This window comes from Osmerus eperlanus, chromosome 3, assembly GCF_963692335.1.
Source record: "Osmerus eperlanus chromosome 3, fOsmEpe2.1, whole genome shotgun sequence".
Classification (NCBI taxonomy): Eukaryota; Metazoa; Chordata; class Actinopteri; order Osmeriformes; family Osmeridae; genus Osmerus; species Osmerus eperlanus.
The window spans coordinates 21,539,144-21,563,755 of NC_085020.1; the positions used below are offsets into that span (position 1 = coordinate 21,539,144).

The following is a 24,612-nucleotide window of genomic DNA, read 5'->3' on the forward strand; positions in this document are numbered from 1 at the left end:
ACTGTTTGTGTGACATTTCAATCATGAACAGTGAGGAGAGCTTCGAGTCGCCCGTGTGTTTTATGCAGTAATTCCCACCGTGCTGCCTGCATGCTGGGCCCCAGAACCCCAGCATGCGCGGCTGGGCAAAGACAAATGTTGCGGCTCCTCTCTGTGTGCGCTCATGTGTGCCCAGGAGAACGGGGGGGGGGGGGGGGGGGTGATAGATGAGCTGGGTTTGGAGCGGGTGGTCCTTCCCCATAACGAGTCTTTATTTTCTCCTCCCTCTTCGACTCTTTCAGCCTTTAAAAGGCCATCTCGGTGTCACTCTGCTGGTCCCAGAGACCTCCATGCTGCCTCTCACTGCTGTCGCTTTCAGCTGGGCTGACGATGTAGTCCTAAAGTCAGCCTTAAGAGTGGAGGAATGATGTCAGACTGTGTGTTTTGGTATTGGTATGAGGACGATTTCTGCATTGAAGTCAGCTTCTTTAAGCCAACAGATTTCTTCATTTCTCTTCCTGTTTCAGTAATGAGACCCAGGGTTCATCGCTGGCAGCACTGACAGCCCCCCCTGATTTTGCCTGGATCCACTCTGACAAACGTTTGACAATACTATGTGTGCCTGGACTTAGATTTGAATAAGCCAATTGTGTTTACAATGTGAGTCACTGCTTTCACAAATACTGGAATAATAAAATAAAAAAAAAGATGCCTGAATTTCCTGAGCACAATGAGGGTACTTGACTGTGTTATCTCCAGTGTGCTGGTGTATTGACTTTGTAATATAAGCAGTGCAGAACAACATCAAGGCTAGAACATGGCTTTGGGCTTATATTATATTTTGCATTGAAGCAGTCAGTTACTTGGCTTTGATCTTCACTTCAGAAAAGACTGCCTGTCTGAATCTTTATCAAAGCAGTGAGTGACTTAGTGCTGGAGAGAATGACAGATTTATTGCTGAAAAATAGAGAGGTTTAATAGGGTCTTGTTTATGAGTGACGCTCATCGCTTTGTTCTTGATGTTTTTTGTGATAATCAAAATGAGCCCATTTGTTTTGAATAGTTTCACATTAATTCGATAATTACTTTTTTCCCTCCCAAGTAGCTGTTACCAGTTTTCCCAATTAGTCAACTCCCCATTAATGATTTAATGGAGAATATTATGACTGTTGAACACCAGACCTCCAGTTTTCCCTCCCAGCAGTTCGGCCTTGGTGTTCAGACCTGACATCACACACCGAGCTACTTTTAAAGGTACTTGCCTCATTGTAGATGGGCTCCATAAACGCTGCTGACAGAGGTATAACCGGCTTTCATAACTTCCCTCTCCTCCTAGCAGATGCTTCCTGCCTGACAGCTGTGAAGCTCTTATCGTTTGTCACTTCTCCCTGCCTGCCACAAACCTGGCAACCTTCCAGCAACCTGGCAACCCTCCAGCCTGGTCCCTAGTAAACTTGTGTAACTCTCACTGGAGTCTTAGGACACCTGTAGCTAATACAATCTTATGGTCAGGTAGCATGGGCAATGGGCCATTGCAAGCAGTCATGGACGGATCACGACATTAGGGTTTTAAAGGGTCATACAGTACACTGATGATGGTTAGGTTAAGCACAGGAAGAACATCATGTAATTGGTGTTTTTTTGTCCTGTGTGTTTCAGAAACCCCTCCCCGACATTACGCAAGCCAGATCAATGGTGCCGGAGTTTCTGCCACTTCATCGCTCAGTGAGTGAAGCATTTCCCCTGTCTCTTCTGCTTCTCCTGCTCTCTCTACCTGAACACCTCACCACACCAGACCTCACCTCACCTAACCACACCACAGCACACCTCATCTCACCACACCTCACCACACCTCACCACACCACAGCACACCTCACCTCACCACACCTCACCACACCTCACCACACCACAGCACACCTCACCACACCTCACCACACCTCACCACACCACAGCACACCTCACCACACCTCACCACACCACACCTCACCACACCTCACCACACCTCACCACACCACACCTCACCACACCACACCTCACCACACCTCACCACACCTCACCACACCTCACCTCACCACACCACAGCACACCTCATCTCACCACACCTCACCACACCTCACCACACCACACCACACCTCACCACACCACAGCACACCTCACCTCACCTCACCTCACCACACCTCACCACACCACACCACAGCACACCTCATCTCACCTCACCTCACCACACCACAGCACACCTCATCTCACCACACCACAGCACACCTCACCACACCTCACCACACCTCATCTCACCACACCTCACCTCACCACACCACAGCACACCTAATCTCACCACACCTCACCACACCACACCTCACCACACCACACCTCACCTCACCACACCACACCTCACCACACCTCACCACACCACACCTCACCACACCACACCACAGCACAGCACACCTCACCACACCACACCTCACCACACCACAGCACACCTCACCACACCACACCAGACCTCACCAGATCTCACCACACCTCACCTCACCAGATCTCACCAGATCTCACCACACCTCACCTCACCAGATCTCACCTCCCCACAGCACACTACAGCACATCACACCACTCGCTGGCTTTGAATGGCTATAATGAGTAGTGTGACTGTTGTTTAACACCATATTGTGACATGGTTCCATTCACCTGATTTATATTATAATACTTAATAATCTATTTGAAAATATGATAGTGATCATAAACCAGCTGTTTTCAGTTCTGCTTTTGATGGATGTAGCTCATTATTGACATGAGAATCGCTTATGCATTTGTTACCTGGTAACCTCTGATGATTGGGAATCGGGGAATTGACGTTATGTCAAAACTAGATGATATCAGTATGTTTTCACAGTCTGCACCCTTTTTCTATTTGTGTAAATCTGCCACAGAGGGAGAAAACTAATTCTACTGAATGACCAGTTCTATCTGTGTCCTAATTTAGTCATCACATCCTCTGGTGTGCAGAAAGACATAATGTCAACGTTTGCCCTTAATGCAGTCTCCTAATATACGACCTTAATATCTAACCTGAAGAGATGCGGTGATGGAGTTGAGGCAAGGTGTAAATGGGAGCCAGAATTCAATTTATCTGGAAGGTTATTTGTGGGTTGTGGATTTCTGTTTTCCTTTTTGTATTATTATTTCAGTAGTAAAAAAAAGAAGAGTAAATGGAATAGGAATGACTATTAATTCATTTTTGAGTATTGAGAACAATAAAAAGGCATATGTGAAGCGGAACCAGGAAGGAGTTGAATCTTCTTGTTTATTTGTGTGACTCGTGCGTTTTTCAAAGCACCAGGGTCTGTCGTTGATTAATCAAAAACAGCACTTATATCTTCTAGTTATCTCGGAGTGCGTTCCCTGTCATAAACATACAAACTGTTAGGTATGGGATTGGGTTTATTTAATCCCATTGGTTGCGGTTTCTTAATAATGTTCTAATACAAGCCTTTTCTGAGTCTTTTGATGAATGTTAAAATACATTTTCTTTAAATCACACATCCATTACCACCACGCTTTTCTCTCTGCAAACACACATCATAATAGGGCTACTATAGATGTTAAAACTGCTATATTTGATTAAAGATACATTTTATTAATGCACCCTATACTGTAAGATTGTAGTGCTTTTCATTGGATTTGATTTGGATTGTGCCCACTGTAATGTGAGGTAATGGATTGTGTGATAAGAGATCAGAAATAATCTCCTCAAACAAAGCCCACAAGGGTACAATGCAGGGAGGGTGGACAATGTTATCAGGCAATGCAGGCTGTTTGTGACGCCTCTTCAGTTCTCTGCCAGACCTGTGTGTGCGTGTGTGTGTGTATGTAAGGAATGTGTTTGTGAACGTGTGTGTGAGTGAGCGTATGTGTGTGTGCGTGTGTGTGTGTTTGAACAGGGGTCGACTCTCGTGGGTAATGAAAGCATCACCAGTGTCTCAGGCAGCCAGAGAGCTGCTGCCTTTTGTGACGAAGTGGCCTGTGCTTAGCATAGCACCCACACAGCACCGCTAATGGGTGCAACCTCTGCTTAATGTTCTGACACTAATGAATTCTGGGAATGAATTTTCACAACAGAACAAAGCAGATAGGGAGCGTGGCCAGAGCGTTTTATTAGAGCGCGGAAAGGGCTAGCTATGTTAGAGCTGTTTGGCTGTCTTATCTCAGGGCTGCTTGCAGTTTGTATTGCAGTGCTCCCAAACAGACAAACATGACCAGGCACTTGGGAGTTTAGAGGAATTGTACAATGAGACCAGTCACGTATTGTCTACCTGTTGTCTGACCAGGATGTGAATGCCTTTCGCGTCAAATTACATGAAACATATTATGTTTATCTTTACTTTGCATGTTAGCATGTTGGACATGTTGGTTCTACTTTACACGGATATTGCTACTCTACGTCCCTACGATGTCACGAGAACAACACTGGGTTGTGTCTTCTCATCTCAGATGTGATGGATTTAAATCAGTCCCCCATGTGACTGCATGTGTGTCAGGATGACAGACTACATGCTGGGGGTAAACACTGCACGGTGCAGATAGGGGGCAGGGACTTCCCTCCCAAACACGGGGGCCATGGTGATGGTGACCATGTGGTCCAGAGGAGGGGAGGGGGGAGAGAGGCGATCAGTGCCCCAGACTCAGACACTCTGGAGCGGATCCCTGCCTCGGCATCCTCCCTGTACCGAGACGATCCCTGGAGGAAGCAGCTTTGCAAAATGCTCAGGTGACTGTTTGTCGTTTGTCCCGGCGTCTTCAGCTGTAGACGTCCACAGAGACTATAGGAAAAGATCAGCTGGATGGAGATGATCTGTCATCATCAGGCGCCGGGTCCATGCCGGGGAGGTTACCGCACCGACAGTGTGTTTGCTGTCTCTGTGAGGGTGTATACATTTGTGGTGACCGTGTGTGTGTGTTTGTTGTCTCCCCCCACCCCCCACCCCCGCTGCGCAGGTGCTTGATAAAGGATTTTGAGACGCGCCCGTCCGTGACCCACCTGCTGGAGCACCCCTTCATCAAGCAGGCCCACGGCAAGGAGCTCCCCCTGGGCCAGCAGCTCTCCAGCCTCCTGCGCCAGCAGCAGGAAGCTCAGAAGAGCTGCAAAACCAAGACCAAGTAAGCCATGGAAGCCCGTCGGCTCACATGCTGAGATCTGACCGATATCCCGGTCTGCTTGTGTTGTTGAACTACTTTATTACTGCTAAATTATTTTATTTTTTTGTCAGGTTCTCTTTGGTTGGCAAAGAGTAGGGTGAAGTAGTGAGCAAGGGGAGTGATTGGATGAACCGATCAAATGAGATTTCTCACCAGTAGGGGTCAGAGTCTAATCTCCTAAAACAGTAGCGTCGCTCCAGCAGCCACACAGCAGCCATGAGGCCCGGCCTGAGTGGCGATGGAGAGAGTGTGATTAAGGGAGGTTAGGGGAGGGAGACTCATTTGGGAGGAGGGATTGTGCCGGAATTGTGCTGACTAACCTTTAGATGAATCAAAGCTTTGTGCTTGGTGCCCATGCATCCACTAACCATCCTGATGAGCAGAGTAAAACTGAGCTCTGCTGCCCGGGGTGAAGCAGTAAGGGGGGGGGGAAACGCTGTGGAAGATTGATCAACTTGTGGAAAGACGTAGTCTAATGCTAAATGGCGGAACGTTTGCCAGTTATTCCGGGATGGTGTCCTAATGACCGCTCAGCACTGGACATTCTTAAATGCACTAGCTAGGAATTGGTCTTAATGGACCTATATATGGATGGATGTATATTTAAAGTCCATTTAAATATAAATAAGATCATAATAAATAATGATATAAAAGAAAACAATATCTCAGGGCCACCATGTGAGTTCTATTCCACATTGTGGTGAGATTAGTGAGATTGTTTTTTAAGCCTTCCCTCTGGCTTCTATGGGACTACTTTCCCTGGTATCTGAAAACTTGCTCCAGAACACCAGCCCTGCCCCCTGCCAGCCCCCCCCCCCCCCCCCCCCCCTCCCTTGTGTGTGTGTGTGTGGCGCGCCAGTGATTGTAGTCCCTTGCCCCCCCGTTCACAGTGAAAGTGTATAACTAGATTAGGAGCTTGAGGAGACAGAAGGTGATCTTAGAGTTCTGGTCTCACCCCAGCCAGGACTCAGACTCGGAGGGTTTAGAGCAGGGGTACTCAATTAGACTCAATTAGAATTAGAAGGTCCACTAACCAAATTTGTATTCAGTCCAGGGTCCGGAACAATTATGGTTTATTTTTCTGGCCCTTACCTCAGAGTTCTGGGGGTTATTTTGTTCAAAGTGTCCATGCTTTGTGTCATAGTGACCATAGCAGCGGGAACGTAGGCTATTTTATCAGTTAAAATGGAAACGTTCCGTCAAAATGAATTAATTCCATAATAATATATCGGTTATAGGTCCGGGTCCGGATAGGGAACCGCCTGGGTCCGGACCCGGGCCGCGGTCCGCCAATTAGTGACCCCTGGTTTAGAGCATGTGTGTCAAACTCAAGGCTCCGTCGGCCAAATCCGGCCCCTTGCACATTTTTATCTGGCTTGCATATCAATTTCGGTTCTTTACACATTTTGGCCCTCCGAGTTGTAGCTAGCCTAGCTGTGGTGTGCAGAGAGACACCAAGCCAGACAGCTGCAAACCTGCAAGCTATCTAACAGAACGACACAAAGGAGAAGAGGCCGACGATTTAAAGAGGGAGGGAGACTGAGTTCCGAGTGTCTAGAGAAGCCCGTGAGTCGTATTTACATTTAGCTATTTAGCAGACGCTCTTATCCAGAGCGACTTACAGTAGGTACAGGGACATTCCCCCCGAGGCTATAATTTGCATTGTCATTTTGAAACCACAAACAAAAGAGAGATTGATCCATGGAAACGGAACACGGAGGCTTCAGGAAGTGGTGGACCTGGAGAGAGGCACGCGGCCACGGCAGAATGTGTTTATTGGAGGCAAATCTCAAAGCGATGAAAGGCAGGTTTCATCACAGCAGAGGAAAAGGACAGATCAGGGAGGTCATTCACAGAGGGAGGTTTTCAGAAAAACGGTACGCATACTGTGACGACGAATGCAAAATGTCAGTCTTGCTAGAAATCCTGCATTCTTGGGTATGATCCGGACCAGAGTGTATGTGACAAGGCTATATGGGACGTGTGTAAGAGAGTGTATGTGACAAGGCTATATGGGACGTGTGTATGAGAGTGTATGTGACAAGGCTATATGGGACGTGTGTATGAGAGTGTATGTGAGAAGGCTATATGGGACGTGTGTAAGAGAGTGAAGTGGCGAGTATTTCCTGCCGTGCAGCCTCCAGTGACGCGCGGTGACAGGGACGACTTCGGAGATGTGTCCCCTGTGGACTCACTGTTGGGTTTCTGCTCAGAATAGGAAATGAAGGGGAACACAGACGAGGTTAAAAATGCACGTGGCCCAGGGTGAATCTGGTCTCCTGTTCTTCCTCTCATATGATCGATTATTTATTGCCATGGAATATAGATAGACTTTGAGAATCCGATACTGCCGCTGTTGCTTGTGAGTGTTAGGCTTAGTTAGGTCACGGGAAGTTTTGTGATCTTGAATGTGTTTCTGTGGTACGGACAGCAGAGTTCTATCGAACTGACTAAAATTGTTGTTACTCAATAGTCTAGTCTGTTGACACACAAACACATACATTTACATTTAGTCATTTATCAGACGCTCTTACCCAGAGCGACTTACAGTAAGTACAGGGACATTCCCCTGAGGCAAGTAGGGTGAAGTGCCTTGCCTAAGGACACAACGTCATTTGGCACAGCCAGGATTCGAACCAACAACCTTCTGATTAATAGCCGACTCCCTAACCGCTCAGCCATCTGACATACAGCCACACACACATACACACACACACACACACTTTGTCTCTAGGCCCCCTGGGAGTGTGCTCGGCCCCGGGGAGCAGCTGCCAGCGTGTTGACCCCCCCAGCGGGCCCCTGCAGAGTGAGAGGTCAAGCCCAGATGAAGTGCGATCACAGCTTGTGATCATGAGGGGCCTCCCCCGAGGGCCTCACCATGGAAACGACACATTATCACCCCCCCCCCACCCCCATTTGTCTGCATCCACCGTTCATCTGGATGCTTCCCAAGTCTTCCGTTTCTGCTTGGCTTCACGCAGGCATGAGAGGATCAATACTCGCAAGACCCTCATCATAGAGAGTTCCCCCGACGACGACCTCGTCAACCTGGAGGTTCTAGACGAGGTAACGCACGTTCAGTCACTCCGTAGTTTGACCCAGTGCACAACGTGTCAGCAGGTGTACAGTACAGCCGCTGTAGTGCACAACGTGTCAGCAGGTGTACAGTACAGCCGCTGTAGTGCACAACGTGTCAGCAGGTGTACAGTACAGCTGCTGTCTCTGACCCACCCCGCTAGGAAACCATCATCACGCACCTCCACAGGAGGTACGACGAACTCCAGATATACACCTACGTTGGAGACATCCTCATCGCCCTCAACCCTTTCCAGAACCTAAGCATCTACTCCCCGCAGGTTTGTTTGTCATCGTCACAGGGTGACAGGGTGACATTGTGTGCCAGTCCTGCGTTGTGACGGGTGAAGCGCCACGGTAGCAGGTTTCTCTTTGCGTCCTCAGTTCTCCAAGCTGTACCACGGGGCCAAGCGCGCCGACCACCCTCCACACATCTTCGCCTCGGCTGACGCCGCGTACCAGGGCATGGTGACCTTCAGCAAGGACCAGGTAGGGAGGGGAGGGAGAGCTGCGTACCAGGGCATGGTGACCTTCAGCAGGGACCAGGTGGGGAGGGAGAGCTGCGTACCAGGGCATGGTGACCTTCAGCAGGGACCAGGTGGGGAGGGACAGCTGTGTACCAGGGCATGGTGACCTTCAGCAGGGACCAGGTGGGGAGGGACAGCTGTGTACCAGGGCATGGTGACCTTCAGCAAGGACCAGGTAGGGAGGGAGAACGTTACTATGTGGGGGCTACACCCGTTGTACAGACTGTTGTACAGCTCCTGATCATGGTAGACGATGTGTCGTATTCTGTGTGTAGTATCAATAAAGTGCTATTCTACTCTGCTCTCCTCTACTTTACTCTGCTCTGCTTTATTCTGCTCTACTCTATTCCAATCTGCTCTGCTCTACTCTGATGTATTCTGCTCTACTCTGCTCTACTCTACTCTATTCTACTATATTCTACTCTGATGTATTCATTCAGACATTTACATTTAGTCATTTAGCAGACGCTCTTATCCAGAGCGACTTACAGTAAGAACAGGGACATTCCCCCCGAGGCAAGTAGGGTGAAGTGCCTTTCCCAAGGACACAACGTCATTTTGCACAGCCAGAATCAAACCGCCAACCTTCTGTCTAATAGCCCGATTCCATAACCGCTCAGCCATCTGACCCCCATTCTGCTCTACTCTACTCTGATGTGTTCTGCTCTACTCTGATGTATTCTGCTCTACTCTGATGTGTTCTGCTCTACTCTGATGTGTTCTGCTCTACTCTGATGTGTTCTGCTCTACTCTGATGTGTTCTGCTCTACTCTGATGTGTTCTGCTCTACTCTGATGTGTTCTGCTCTACTCTGATGTGTTCTGCTCTACTCTGATGTGTTCTGCTCTACTCTGATGTGTTCTGCTCTACTCCCTTGTGGGTTAGTGTATCATCATCAGTGGGGAGAGTGGAGCAGGGAAGACAGAGAGCGCCCACTTGATTGTCCAGCATCTCACCTTCCTGGGGAAGGTACATCACTGCTCACAGACAGGCCCAGCCTCACAGTCCCTCTCCGAGGTTTGTTTACAGCGCTGAGCTACGTGGATCGACGGGCCGTCTGACAGATGACCTGTGATCGCAGGCTAACAACCGGATGCTGAGAGAGAAGATCCTGCAGGTGAATCCCCTAGTGGAGGCTTTCGGGAACGCGTGCACCGCCATTAACGACAACTCCAGCCGCTTTGGCAAGTACCTGGAGATGAAGTTCACCCCCTCCGGAGCCGTCATGGGGGCCAAGATCTCCGAGTACCTCCTGGAGAAATCCCGAGTCATCAAACAGGCCACGTGAGTGAGGCTAGCTCCAGCACCCCTCCCCAGGCCACGTGAGTGAGGCTAGCTCCAGCACCCCTCCCCAGGCCACGTGAGTGAGGCTAGCTCCAGCACCCCTCCCCAGGCCACGTGAGTGAGGCTAGCTCCAGCACCCCTCCCCAGGCCACGTGAGTGAGGCTAGCTCCAGCACCCCTCCCCAGGCCACGTGAGTGAGGCTAGCTCCAGCACCCCTCCCCAGGCCACGTGAGTGAGGCTAGCTCCAGCACCCCTCCCCAGGCCACGTGAGTGAGGCTAGCTCCAGCACCCCTCCCCAGGCCACGTGAGTGAGGCTAGCTCCAGCACCCCTCCCCAGGCCACGTGAGTGAGGCTAGCTCCAGCACCCCTCCCCAGGCCACGTGAGTGAGGCTAGCTCCAGCACCCCTCCCCAGGCCACGTGAGTGAGGCTAGCTCCAGCACCCCTCCCCAGGCCACGTGAGTGAGGCTAGCTCCAGCACCCCTCCCCAGGCCACGTGAGTGAGGCTAGCTCCAGCACCCCTCCCCAGGCCACGTGAGTGAGGCTAGCTCCAGCACCCCTCCCCAGGCCACGTGAGTGAGGCTAGCTCCAGCACCCCTCCCCAGGCCACGTGAGTGAGGCTAGCTCCAGCACCCCTCCCCAGGCCACGTGAGTGAGGCTAGCTCCAGCACCCCTCCCCAGGCCACGTGAGTGAGGCTAGCTCCAGCACCCCTCCCCAGGCCACGTGAGTGAGGCTAGCTCCAGCACCCCTCCCCAGGCCACGTGAGTGAGGCTAGCTCCAGCACCCCTCCCCAGGCCACGTGAGTGAGGCTAGCTCCAGCACCCCTCCCCAGGCCACGTGAGTGAGGCTAGCTCCAGCACCCCTCCCCAGGCCACGTGAGTGAGGCTAGCTCCAGCACCCCTCCCCAGGCCACGTGAGTGAGGCTAGCTCCAGCACCCCTCCCCAGGCCACGTGAGTGAGGCTAGCTCCAGCACCCCTCCCCAGGCCACGTGAGTGAGGCTAGCTCCAGCACCCCTCCCCAGGCCACGTGAGTGAGGCTAGCTCCAGCACCCCTCCCCAGGCCACGTGAGTGAGGCTAGCTCCAGCACCCCTCCCCAGGCCACGTGAGTGAGGCTAGCTCCAGCACCCCTCCCCAGGCCACGTGAGTGAGGCTAGCTCCAGCACCCCTCCCCAGGCCACGTGAGTGAGGCTAGCTCCAGCACCCCTCCCCAGGCCACGTGAGTGAGGCTATCTCCAGCACCCCTCGTGGTCCTCCCCAGGCCACGTGAGTGAGGCTAGCTCCAGCACCCCTCGTGGTCCTCCCCAGGCCACGTGAGTGAGGCTAGCTCCAGCACCCCTCGTGGTCCTCCCCAGGCCACGTGAGTGAGGCTAGCTCCAGCACCCCTCGTGGTCCTCCCCAGGCCACGTGAGTGAGGCTAGCTCCAGCACCCCTCGTGGTCAGGCCACGTGAGTGAGGCTAGCTCCAGCACCCCTCGTGGTCCTCCCCAGGCCACGTGAGTGAGGCTAGCTCCAGCACCCCTCGTGGTCCTCCCCAGCACACTTACTCTTTGACCGTACTATAACTCACAGTTCTTCTTTTGTTTGACCCAAAGCGGGGAGAAAAACTTCCACATATTTTACTACATCTATGCTGGGCTGTACCACCAAGGCAAACTGAAGCACTACAGCCTGCCTGACAGGAAGCCCCCCAGGTGAGCACGCCTGAGAGGGCGCCCCCTGCTGCCCCGAGGGCTCTTAACACCTGCTCGACCTGAAGCAGGTCTCAGTGAGGATCTCTGTGTCCCAGGTACATCAATAACGAGCATGGCCGGGCGATGCAGGACATCGTGTCCAACAAGCTGTACCAGGAGCAGTTTGACGCCATTCAGGACTGCTTCCGCATCATCGGCTTCACAGACGAGGTCACAGAAGCTTCCGGCTCATCTGAAACACTGCCCTCCTTACATTTCATAAATTCAACAAATTCAACTGGAATTGTCCACGCACTTTTGAATGTCGATCCTTGTCTTGACATGGCGCTATTTTTTTTCTCCCTCCTTGTTTTTTTTGTTGTTGTAGGAGGTGAACTCGGTGTACAGGATTCTCTGTGCCATTTTAAATACAGGAAACATTGAATTCGCTGCCATCACATCCCAACACCAGACAGATAAGAGCGAAGTGCCGAACCCTGAACCCCTGGAGAACGGTGAGGCCTCTGTTCAGCTGGCAACCTTTCTAGTGTCTCCAAACTGGAACGGAAGGATTGTCATTGAAAAGTCAAAATCTCCCATATATGCTGGTTCAGTCAGAGAATATAGTATCAGAAGAATGAATCTCTGATCAGAGTGAAACAGGGTTTCACCGCAGTACAGATGTTGTGGATTAGCTGTTATGAGCGAAATGAGATTCATCCATCACCGTCTGCCTCAGCGGCGGCGCTCCTGAGCATCGGCCCCGAGGAGCTGCAGGAGGCCCTGACCTCGCACTGCGTGGTGACCCGGGGCGAGACCATCATCCGCACCAACACGGTGGACAAGGCCACCGACGTGCGGGACGCCATGTCCAAGGCCCTGTACGGACGGCTGTTCAGCTGGATAGTCAACCGCATCAACGCCCTCCTCCAGCCCGACACCAACATCTGGTGAGCACGCACGCCGCCCCGCCCGGTGCCTCCCTCTGTCCTTGGGACGCAGAGCTCCCCTCACTAGTTTTGTACGATCTGTGAAGCTTCGTGTGACCTTTACCTCAAGTCTGTGTAGAGCAGTGCACCCTGGGTGTGGAATATTAATGGACAAGCACAAGGAGGGAAAAGAACCGCAAAAGAAGTTTTAATAAATTTTTGATACCGAGTTGCGTGCCAAGAAAATAATATTCAGATGATTAAAAAGACTTCAGAGAGACTGTAAAGGGTTGTTCATTGATCCGTGAGAATTCCCTGATAAATGCGAGCGTAGACTGTCAGAGAATCGTCTGACTGTCTCTATCAGAGCTGCGTGCGGCCCACTGTGCCTGTCTAAACTACAATCATCTCTCTCCTCTCTCTTATTGCCATTAATAACCTGTTAACCCAGTCTGAAGGTGACCTCTAAGACGTGCGGCTCTGTGTGCAGACAGTGGAACTGGCAAATAACAGAGAAGTGGTGATGCTGTAGCGCTGGGGTCCGAACTCTGCACTTAGTCTGAAAGACAGTTTTTTCGTTTACATAACTGTTACAAAAAGAGTTGCATTTGTTGATGAATTTAGAGTATTTTCTGGATCCAAAATAAGTTTTATTTAAAGTGAATTTCTCTACTAAAGTAGAATAGGCCATTATAATTATTCTATTCTGTATTCCAGATATTCTTTCTATTTGGGTTGAACTTGGTTTATCATGAAAATTTGATCAGCTCTTGTGGTTGCTTGGGATTTACTCACAGAAAAATAAGTGTGTGTGTCCCCTTTTTCTCCTTTGAAGTGCCGCGGAAAGTGGAATGAATGTGGGAATCTTGGACATCTTTGGATTTGAGAACTTCAAGAAAAACTCCTTTGAGCAGCTGTGCATCAACATTGCCAACGAACAGATTCAGTTTTACTTCAACCAGCATATCTTTGCCCTTGAGCAGGTGGGTGTTTAGAAGGGCTGGGTTATTGAAGATGAATTGCCTCTTGAACTCAGAGTAGGAGGGCAGTCCATTACATAGCAATGAACACATTTACACAACAATAGCCTTACATGCCCTTTTGTTGCACTGCATAATGGGGATCTTTTTTCTCTACCATTGTTAACAAAAAAGCCTCTTGATATTCTAAGCCTTGTTAATTTTCAATCATTGTTTACTAAAAGCGTCTCAATATTCTAAGCCTGGATAATTAATCACATTTCTGGTGGCTAAAATACTATAATTCATTATATTTTACTCCTGCTCTAGCTGCACATTGACATTGAAATGATTTTGCCTTCCACACTCTGGAAATCATTTTCTTAATTGATTTATTGAAGTTGTTTACTCTGAAGAAGCTCTTCATTTTCCTTGACGTCATGTTACAGACATGACTCAAAGGCTGTTTTTGCTGTAATGTGTTTTGTCTTAATGTGCCTTCCAGCCTTCTCAGAAATCCTGTTATTATTATGAGCTGGCCTTCATTAGCTTACTAACATCAAATAACTTAAGAGGTGAACGTGGCCAATGTCTTTTGTCGTCTACGTATCCAGGAATATCTTTAGGCCGTACTATAGTACCTCATATATCAAGTCCTCTTCATGTTAGTGTCTCTCTCTGGAACCTTAGTAGTGAACTTGCCTCTATGGGTTCTCGTGATACAGACATATTAGCTGCCTTCGATAAAGGGTTAGTGCTTAGCGGGAAAGGGATTTTTTTGTAAAAGGAATATGGCTTCCATCCAGTGGTACACAGAAGCTTATTATTCCAAGTTAATCACTTAAACATGAGCCATGTTTAGATCCATTGGTTCCGCTTTATTAGTCAAATATATATTTAAAAGAACTTTTTGATCTGAATTAAGCAGATGCAATAATATGATATGACTCTGGGTTATTTGCAAATTGAAATAAATTATAGATTAGTAAGTGGCTCTATTTGTTATTTCCGAAAAGGCTCTGTATAATACATACAGCGACAGCCTCTTATTATAAACCTCAGTCACAGAATTGGAACTCTCTGCACATGCAGCTGAGGCACCAGTACTGGTGCCTCCCAAACACCCACACATCACATTCAGCACACTGTTTAAGTGGGTTATTTAGGGAAATCATTAACTGAAGGTTGTTCTACATTCGCGGGCTCTAATTAGATGGAGTACCAGAGCGAGGGAGTGGATGCCAGCCTGGTGGAGTACGAGGACAACAGGCCCATCCTGGACATGTTCCTCCAGAAGCCCATGGGCCTGCTGTCTCTGCTGGACGAGGAGAGCCGCTTCCCCCAGGCCACAGACCAGACCTTAGTGGGTAAGAGTCACTGACCAGACCTTAGTGGGTAAGAGTCACTGACCAGACCTTAGTGGGTAAGAGTCACTGACCAGACCTTAGTGGGTAAGAGTCACTGACCAGACCTTAGTGGGTAAGAGTCACTGACCAGACCTTAGTGGGTAAGAGTCACTGACCAGACCTTAGTGGGTAAGAGTCACTGACCAGACCTTAGTGGGTAAGAGTCACTGACCAGACCTTAGTGGGTAAGAGCCACTGACCAGACCTTAGTGGGTAAGAGCCACTGACCAGACCTTAGTGGGTAAGAGTCACTGACCAGACCTTAGTGGGTAAGAGTCACTGACCAGACCTTAGTGGGTAAGAGTCACTGACCAGACCTTAGTGGGTAAGAGTCACTGACCAGACCTTAGTGGGTAAGAGTCACTGACCAGACCTTAGTGGGTAAGAGTCACTGACCAGACCTTAGTGGGTAAGAGTCACTGACCAGACCTTAGTGGGAACCCATGGTCCTCTTTCTACCAGGACGGATGTGTTTACACCTGTGTGGAAGAAAGTCCTTTAAGTTGGATGTGTTATAATGCATCCTCATGTATTCTGCTGTACTTGGGGCGTGTGTTATAATGCATCCTCACGTATTCTGCTGTACTTGGGGCGCCCCTGTGGCTCACCAGGTAGAGGACAAGGACAAGGTTTTACCGTAGCGGCCCGGGTTCGATTCCACCCCGGGCCCTTTGCTGCATGTCATCCCCTCCTCTCTCTGCCTGCGCTCCCTGTCTTTCTCAAACTGTCATTATAAAGAAAGCAGAAAACGCTTCCCCAAAATCCTGCTAAACTAAATGTTTCCTCCTAGTCCAGGAACAGGTCTTGACATCCTCTTTAAAGTGTTGTTTAAAGTATGAAGGGCCTGTTAAGCAGCACAGTTAAAACTTCCAAATGTGTCCTCTCTTCTGTCCAGATAAATTTGAGGACAATCTGCGCTACAAGTACTTCTGGAGACCGAAGCGTCTGGAGCTTTGCTTTGGCATTCAGCACTACGCGGGAAAGGTACAGTATCGTAGCGCTATTAGGTTTTCTATTTATAAGATGAATCACCCGTGAGGAGATCAAACCGAATGACCATCGATGATACATTTTTGTGATAAATCAGTGATGCATTTAAAAGAGTGCTGAGCATAAGTCCGGCGGATTCCAAGTCGCTGACTAAATGACTGTGTGTGTGCAGGTCTTGTACAACGTCAACGGCTTCCTGGAGAAGAACCGAGACACGCTCCCGGCAGACATCGTGGTGCTCCTGAGAACCTCAGAGAACAAGCTTCTGCAGCAGCTGTTCTCCAGCCCCCTGACCAAAACCGGTGAGAATGTTCCCCAGGTCATCTTCTGGATGCTTGTTAGATGCAAATGTGTTCATAAAAATCCCCCCCAAAAATATAGGACATGTGTATAGTAACAACGTGTCTACTCTAGGGAGTCAGGTTGCTGAGCGGTTAGGGAATCGGGCTAGTAATCAGAAGGTTGCTGGTTCGATCCCTGGCTCTGCAAAATGACGTTGTGTCCTTGGGCAAGGCACTTCACCCTACTTGCCTCGGGGGGAATGTCCCTGTACTTACTGTAAGTCGCTCTGGATAAGAGCGTCTGCTAAATGACTAAATGTAAATGTACTCTAAACGAGTATTAAGGAGTGTTATTTTAGCACTGCCATCATTCCTAAAACAACTCGAATGCAGTTCACTGGAAACTTTGATCATTTCTCTACACTGAGTAGCAGCCTCCTGGCCAGACATGGCGGTCTGAGAGTGTGTGTGCCTGCTGTTGTTCACTGCTCCATGAATGTTCAGGTAAGTCGGTTTCTTAAAGACTCCTCTGAAGGGGCTGGTGTGGTCCCCCTCCACGCGGAGCCTCTCCTCTCTCTGGGAGATAAGTCTGCCGTCTCCCATTATCTCCTCCGAGGCTCAGCTCTCAGCGCAGGGCTCTGTTTTTATTTTCACTAAGCTGTCCCCCTTGGTTTCCCGCCGCTCTCTGCTATCTGCAGATTGGGGGTGCAGCGGGATATTTCCGTGATAAGGTTTCTAAATACCCAGGGGATGAATAGACGCTATTTAGAGATCACAATAGCGAGTGTTCCTCAGTCTCTTCCTGGCTGGGTGCAGTAGGAGATGAGGGGGATGTTCTCGCCATCAGCCCAGGCTGGGGCCTCGTGGTCACTTGATTTAGCGGGAGTGCTAATGCATGGGTTCAGTTGTGAGCCCCCCCCCCAAGCAAAGCTGTATTATGTTCTCCTGGATTCAATTTTTCTTTGCCTTTGGGTAAATGGCTGATTTAAGTTGTGGTTTATAAAATAGCAAAAAAACACACCTGGGTTTAGTCTGTAGTAAAAAATCCTTGTGTCTGCGTCCCTGAGAGAGAAGTTGGGAGGTGAGCTGTTCAACACCTTCCATGCAGCGTACAGAGAAGTTGGGAGGTGAGCTGTTCGAGGAATCCAGCAGGTTTAATAGCGAAATCAATTCTATTAGCAGAGGTGTGGAATGAGCTGCACTTTGGTGCCCAGATAATTGAACGGGGACAGAAATGTGATCTCCCATTTACTGTCGTGTCAATTAAGGCCTAAAAGCTCCTCAAATTCTGCTTGTGTTGCATCCTAGTCGAGTACGTAAACTCACTTGCAGACCAGTTCCTTTTGGTCCTGTGCACTAGGTTGGGATTGCGATTATTATTTTGAATTTGGGGGCTTTTTTTAGCGAGTGAAAGTGGAATGCATCACCAGAGTGAGACGCCAGTCACGGGGAGACTCGGTGATGTGGAGCGCGTAGCAATCGATTTCTCCTTCTATTCTTTATTTTTTCCTCTCTTTGTCTTGTTCTCTCTGTCTCTCTGAGTTGAGGTTGTGTCCTCAGGATCCTCTCCGTCGACCTCCATCATCCTCCAGAGCCAGAGGTCCCATCTTCCTCTGACAGTCCATGAAAATAGAGATAATCAAACCAGATAGCGCCTCCAAGACACTGCTGCTCCTTATCAAGTTGGAAAAGCTTGAGTTCTCTTTTAAGTGAGAAGTAGCATATGAGAATTATAATTCTATTCTTCGGGGTAAAATCCGGGGCAATTTAATTTGCATTTTAGTTCATATTATAGATTCCCCGTTATCTGTGAAATTACAACTATCTGCTGGATCTGATCTGAATCTTTTGCACTCTGGTGGTTTCATCTTGCAGAGTGATGTGACTTCATGTCACCACTAGGGGTCCCCCTTGCAGATGCACAGTGTTGTGGCGTGAGAGCCTAATGTTGGATCTGAGACCAGACATCACTAGCACAGTTCAGATACTTTATATCGGTGTTATGAAATGTGTGTATGAACATACAGTCAGAGACTTAGTCGATACTGCCCTCCACCCCGTACTGTGAAAAGTTTATACTCTGAACAGTCTCAAGATTCAAGTTGTACAGTAGATTCCAAGCATTGGACAGCAACTGCTTACAAATCACGTTGACCTAAGTTGTATTATGTCTCTGTTGTAGTATTTATTATTAACAGAGTGAGTAAGGATTCTTCACGCCGCGTTGTCTTGAGAACAGTGTGTAGCTGAGAGCCTCCCCAGCCTCCCAGCCCCCACAGCCTCCCCAGCCCCCACAGCCTCCCCAGCCCCCACAGCCTCACCAGCCTCCCCAGCCTCCCAGCCCCCCCACCCCCCTCGCCCTCACAGCCCCCCCAGCCTCCCAGCCCCCCAACTCGTGAGGAGAAGAGGTGCTTGAGCCTTGTAGAGTCTTGGACCTGGAGGCTTGGACATGTGGTGCTGTTTTGTCAGAGGAAATGGCATGTATTTGCATGGACAAATTTCTCTGAGCCAGGGTCTTTCCCAGATCAGTCAGACCCCGGTGTTTGAACTGGCAGGGCTGAGTGGTGGAGGCCAGGAGGGGCTGGCCAGCCCGTGGTCACCCTGTGGGCTAGTTCCTGGGCCTGGTTGGCTAGTCCCTGGGCCTGGTGGGCTTGTCCCTAGTCCTGGCTACTTATCACAGCCAGCCCACTTTCAGAGAACACTGCAAGAATCCTTGCACACTTACAGTATAGTCTATACATGGCTTCATGTGGAATCAGAAGTTAGGATTAGAGCCCGACCGATAAAGGATTTTTAAGGCCGATACCGATACAAATATTTGGTGATTTAAAAATCTGATATTCCGATATCGGCCGATATAAAAATAAAAAAAAAATAAAATCCAGAAACGCGTAACAAAACAAACTGATTTATCTTACAGTAGTTATTTGTAGTTTACATTTAGTCACTTTTAGCAGAAGTTCTTATCCAGAGCGATTAAGTACAGGGACATTCCCCGAGGCAAGTAGGGTTAAGTGCCTTCCCAAGGACACAACGTCATTTGACATGGCCGGGAATCGAACCAGCAACCTTCTGATTAATAGCCCGATTCCCTAACTGCTCAGCCGTCTGACTCCTGTTATTATTTCCTCACTAAAATAATATGTTAATGCAGTTTCTGATATTTTTTTTTTTATAAAAATACAAACTTAAGATATGAAGTCTTAAAAAAAAAAAAAAACACATTAATATTCATTTATCGGCCATTATAAATGCCGATACCGATAGTTTGGAAAATGCCCAATATCGGCCGATAATATCGGCCCGCCGATATATCGGTCGGGCTCTAGTTTGGATACTTTCAGTTTTGGGTTTGAACCATGCAAACAGCCACCCTTCACACACAGTACTAGCAACTTCCTGCATTTTCACTGGTGAAGCAATACATTCTGTTTATCTTTGAGTTTTTTTGCAGTATACGAAAAGCCAGTTATGTATAGGAAAACAGAACTGTAATATTGGCCTTGCTGATGGCTGTATGCAGGCTTCTGTACTGGTGGTGATCTGTAAGGCACACACATCTTATTGGTGCAAACAGGAGAGTAAAAGGGTGGGCTGAGTGTGCTGAAATATTCATATGTTGTAACTTATGCACTTGCAAACCAATGTATGTTCTGTTTATAATATGTAAGCTTGCTGATTCTTCCTGCTCCGAAGACTACTCTCTAGTGTATAGATGGGCAGGGTTACTAAAGCACAATTAACATCCATCCATCCATCATCTTCCGCATGTCCGGGGGTCGGGTCGCGGGGGCAGCAACCTAAGCAGGGAGGCCCAGACTTTCCTCTCCCCGGCCACTTCCACCAGCTCTTCCTGGGGGACCCCGAGGCGTTCCCAGGCCAGCCGAGAGACATAGTCCCTCCAGCGTGTCCTGGGTCTTCCCCGGAGCCTCTTCCCAGTGGGACGTGCCCAGAACACCTCACCAGGGAGGCGTCCAGGAGGCATCCTTATCAGATGCCCGAGCCACCTCAACTGGCCCCTCTCGACACGGAGGAGCAGCGGTTCTACTCTGAGCCCCTCCCGGATGACCAAGCTTCTCACCCTATCTCTAAGGGAGAGCCCGGACACCCTGCGGAGAAAACTCATTTCGGCTGCTTGTATTCGCGATCTCGTTCTTTCGGTCACTACCCACAGTTCGTGACCATAGGTGAGGGTAGGAACGTAGATCGACTGGTAAATAGAGAGCTTCGCCTTTCGACTCAGCTCCTTCTTCACCACAACGGACCGATGCAGAGCCCGCATCACTGCGGACGCCGCACCGATCCGCCTGTCGATCTTGCGCTCCATCCTTCCCTCACTCGTGAACAAGACCCCGAGATACTTGAACTCCTCCGCTTGGGACAAGATCTCCTCCCCGACCCGGAGATTGCACAATTAACATACTCTATCTATATCTCAGCGGTTATAGTAGTCAGATGCTATCTAGAGTACACTGGTTTTCTTAGTACCACAGATATGATGTTCGTATGCTCTATCAAGACTTGTCATTACATTACTGAAGCCCGCTATGTAAAACAGTTAGTCTCCATCGCCTGTTTTACTAGCCTTCACATTCCTGTGATTTTTTTTGTCATATTGAAAGTTTCTTTAATGTAAGAGTATCTGAAGTGAAAGCTACATGATATTGGTTTCAACATTTTCTATTTTCTATTTCTAGACAGTGCAGTGTGCCTCTCTCCCTCTCTCTCTCTCTCTCTCTCTCTCTCTCTCTCTCTCTCTCCCTCTCTCTCTTCCCCTGTGAAGAAGTGACATCCTTCACCCAGCGTTATGACACATTTAGCTCTTTGTTCTTTCCCAGTAGAAAGTCTTTCATCCCAGTGGGCACATTCCACACTGCTTCACCAGGGTGCCAGACTGCACTCCCATACACTCTCTGTCAATGCAGAGACACTTACTAAGTAATACTTTTGTTCATCTTCTTCTCTCCCCCCCCCCCACCCCTCCCCACAAAAAGAAATCTAATCGTAGTAGTGGAGAGAACATTTGGAGTCAGCACTGGGATCTGCTGCCCCTCTTCAGTGGCACGGGAGCAGGCCCTTCTCAGAAAGCACATGCTTGAACACCCTTTGATAAACGCGACACTATGTTGTGTCACGAAAAGCCAATTACACCGTGCTTTTTATGATTGATGTGCCCCGACAGTGGAGGATGCCATTTAAATCAGCCGAGCCCCGAAGTGATCCGTGGGCCTAAACGCTGCTGCTTGTGTAGAGGGTTTGGGTGGCGGAGGTTATGGCTGCCGTAATCTCATTTGCTTGGTTGCTGAGTCGAGTTTCCAGATCCACATGTATTCAAAACGAGTGCATGAGAGGAGAGTCAGAGAGATATCCTCTGCTAGCTCAGCTCGGAGAAGGCAGCTTTCTCTTACGAGTTGGGTTGTCCCCCGCGTCGACAGCTCGATCCACCGCTTCTGAAGTACAAGGCAGCTCACTGGCACTCATAAAAGCGTGTAGGGAGGTGTCATATTGAACGTGGGATTGCTTTTTAATCCTGGGCACATTGACTATTCTTGTCAATAGAAACCCAATACAACTGCCAGCTTGAGATTTTTTTTTCTATAGGATTCTTGCTGGGCTTAATTTTCAAAGTGAACGCACAGATGCCAGGGAAGGCTTTTTTTCTCTTTCTTCATTCTCCCTCCCTGTCTCTCCCTCTCTCCCTCCCTGTCTCTCCCTCCCACTCTCTCCCTCTCTCTCTCCCTCTCTCTCCCTCCCTGTCTCTCCCTCTCTCTCCCTCTCTCTCTTCCCTCTCTCTCCCTCTCTCCCTCCCTGTCTCTCTCTCCCTCTCTCTCCCTCTCTCTCCCTCTCTCCCCCTGTCTCTCCCTCTCTCCTTCCCTGTCTCTCCCTCTCTCTCCCTCTCTCTCCCTCTCTCCCCTGTCTCTCCCTCTCTCTCCCTCTCTCCCTCCCTGTCTCTCCTCTCTCCCTCTCTCTCTCCCTCTCTCCCTCCCTGTCTCTCCCTCCCTGTGTCTGTCCTGGCAGCCTGCGCCAAGAGTAGCAGGCATGAAGCAGAAATGATCAGTCAGGTGCCCCGACACCGCCTGTTTCTGATGACAGGGTGACCTGATGGGAAGAGGAACCAGTCGGTTCCTCTCCCCTCTCCACCCTGCTTCTCCTCCCCTCTCCTCCTCCCCTCTCCACCCTGCTTCTCCTCCCCTCTCCACCCTGCTTCTCCTCCCCTCTCACCCTGCTTCTCCTCCCCTCTCCACCCTGCTTCTCCTCCCCTCTCCACCCTGCTTCTCCTCCCTCTCCACCCTGCTTCTCCTCCCCTCTCCACCCTGCTTCTCCTCCCTCTCCACCCTGCTTCTCCTCTGCCAGAACAAACGATAGCTATCGGCTGATATGATAGCATATGATAAGAGAAAGATAAGATCAATCTTTATTGTCCCCAAAGGTACATCTGTCTTGGGCTCCATGCTGCAGTTCATCCCAGAAAAAAAAACATCAACACCAATCGATACAGAATATGGTTATATGCAGCAATTGCATACTGCTAAACTACACATATTCAGTCACACAATAATTCACACAACATACAAAGTGCTAAGTGATGATAACAAGCATATTACACAAGCCCTTGAACATAATATATTACATAACATACGGTATAGTGGAACTTAAATAGGTTTTATATTAACATATGGAAATGACAACCTATGAAAAGGGATGCAGAAGATGAGAGCAAAGTGGTTTGAGTTTAGCGAGGGTTTAAAGGCTCTGGCATGACACTACTAAAAGGGGACTGCCTTAAAACGGAAGCTGTGCCCCGCTTGCAAAATTCGATCTTTTGCATCTTGAAACCTGCCGCGAATTCCCTGGTTACTGCCCGTCCAGCTCTGACAGGGCCCTCGTCACCATCCAGCTGTTCTGTGAAGCCTGGCTTCTGAGAGGGACATCACAGGTGCTGGCTGACACCTTTCAGAAGGACCCGTCCTCCAGGAGTCTGACGATTAACCCCTGCTCTAATCACCCAGTCGTGGGGGTGGGGAGCGGGGGGGGGGGGGGGGGGGGGGGTTGGGAGGGGGGGGATACGAAATCACGAAGAGAATGAATTAACTCGAACCGTCGAGGAATACATGTAGGAAGCTGTGAGTGTCCGTTAGCGGGGCTTAGGTGCTACTGTCATAACCGCCCTCATCTCCAGCAGCCCCTTCATCTCCCCTTGATGGTGTCATGGTGCTGAGAGGCGTGACAGCCCAGTGGCACTCCGCGGGCCCGTTCCACTCCCAGCAGCTAATTCATCATGACAAATGTTCTCAGATGATCTGGCCCAGCAGCGCTAATGGGGAGTGGGGAGAGGGCTCTTCGCTTGCACAAGACCCACTCCAATTAATCAGCCAGCTTTACTCTGGGCTAATTGGAGCGAAGCCCTGGCTGTGGTATGGGGAGGCACCTGACACAGTTAAGGTAGCGCCGCTCGGAAAACACGCTCGCTGTTTGTGTGTTGTGTTTGGGTTTGTGTGGTTTTTCAAACACATTTATTCTTCGGATCAGGTCTCAGCTTTGCAGGCTTTTTAGCACTTTTTTTCTACGTGCATAAGAACTGTACTTCCCTGTTCCTGTTATGTCTGTGGCTTATTTGGACTACAGCTGTGTGTGTGCGTGTGTTGTGATGTGACACATTCCTTTGGCTCGAGCAGGGCGTTCTTCATCTAAAGTTAGATGTGATGTGACTTTTAATTAATCCACCACAAATTGATTTCAATCTCCTCAGAGATTATGAAATGTACGAGTCATGCTTTTCATTATAAACTGATACATGAAATAGTCGCTCACAGCCCACTGACCTATAAAGCGTTGCAGTAAGGTATCAAACGAATGACCTCATCCTAGTTTTTTGTGTGTTCGTTTACTCCATTGTATAAAAACCCAGCACAATCGGTGGCCTGTCAATTCAACTTTAGCTAATATGAAAACAAAGGTTTTCCTGCTTGCCATTCGCTCCTACTTGGCGCAGGCTGCCTCCTGCTTGCACAGGCGTATTTTTCTAAAGGTGTGTGTGGCACATCTGCGCGGCTATTGTTTATTCATGGAGTAAACCCTTTGAAATGTGTTAAGATACTTCCCACTCATTATAAAAATCCTGCCACCCATGGATTAGGACTTTGATGTCACCAATCCGGCTTCAAAGGGTTCTTTCAGTGCTATTAATCACAGTTTAGCCTCTGAAGATATCGCCAGAGAAAACATTTGGACATCTTGTGCAGAAACTTTGAAATGTTCAGACTGTCTTGCATATGCGAGGTTCATATCCTCTCCTGTGTGTGTGTGTGTGTGTGTGTGTGTGTGT

At 49.2% G+C, this 24,612-nt stretch overlaps 1 protein-coding gene across 1 annotated transcript in view; it reads left to right on the forward strand.

The window, feature by feature from the left end:
- Nucleotides 1–709: 709 nt before the first annotated feature.
- The window catches only part of LOC134017042 (myosin-IIIb-like), a 30,935-nt gene continuing 7,032 nt past the window's right edge, over nt 710–24,612 (forward strand). The window contains exons 1-17 of the mRNA XM_062456288.1: nt 710–715; nt 4,509–4,738; nt 4,966–5,127; nt 8,148–8,232; nt 8,406–8,522; nt 8,626–8,730; nt 8,917–8,943; nt 9,654–9,737; nt 9,850–10,052; nt 11,644–11,742; nt 11,838–11,952; nt 12,110–12,236; nt 12,461–12,671; nt 13,486–13,633; nt 14,823–14,976; nt 15,911–15,999; nt 16,178–16,307. Of these exons, the coding sequence (XP_062312272.1) occupies nt 710–715; nt 4,509–4,738; nt 4,966–5,127; nt 8,148–8,232; nt 8,406–8,522; nt 8,626–8,730; nt 8,917–8,943; nt 9,654–9,737; nt 9,850–10,052; nt 11,644–11,742; nt 11,838–11,952; nt 12,110–12,236; nt 12,461–12,671; nt 13,486–13,633; nt 14,823–14,976; nt 15,911–15,999; nt 16,178–16,307 (2,092 nt within the window). The remainder of the gene's footprint in view (nt 716–4,508; nt 4,739–4,965; nt 5,128–8,147; nt 8,233–8,405; nt 8,523–8,625; nt 8,731–8,916; nt 8,944–9,653; nt 9,738–9,849; nt 10,053–11,643; nt 11,743–11,837; nt 11,953–12,109; nt 12,237–12,460; nt 12,672–13,485; nt 13,634–14,822; nt 14,977–15,910; nt 16,000–16,177; nt 16,308–24,612) is intronic.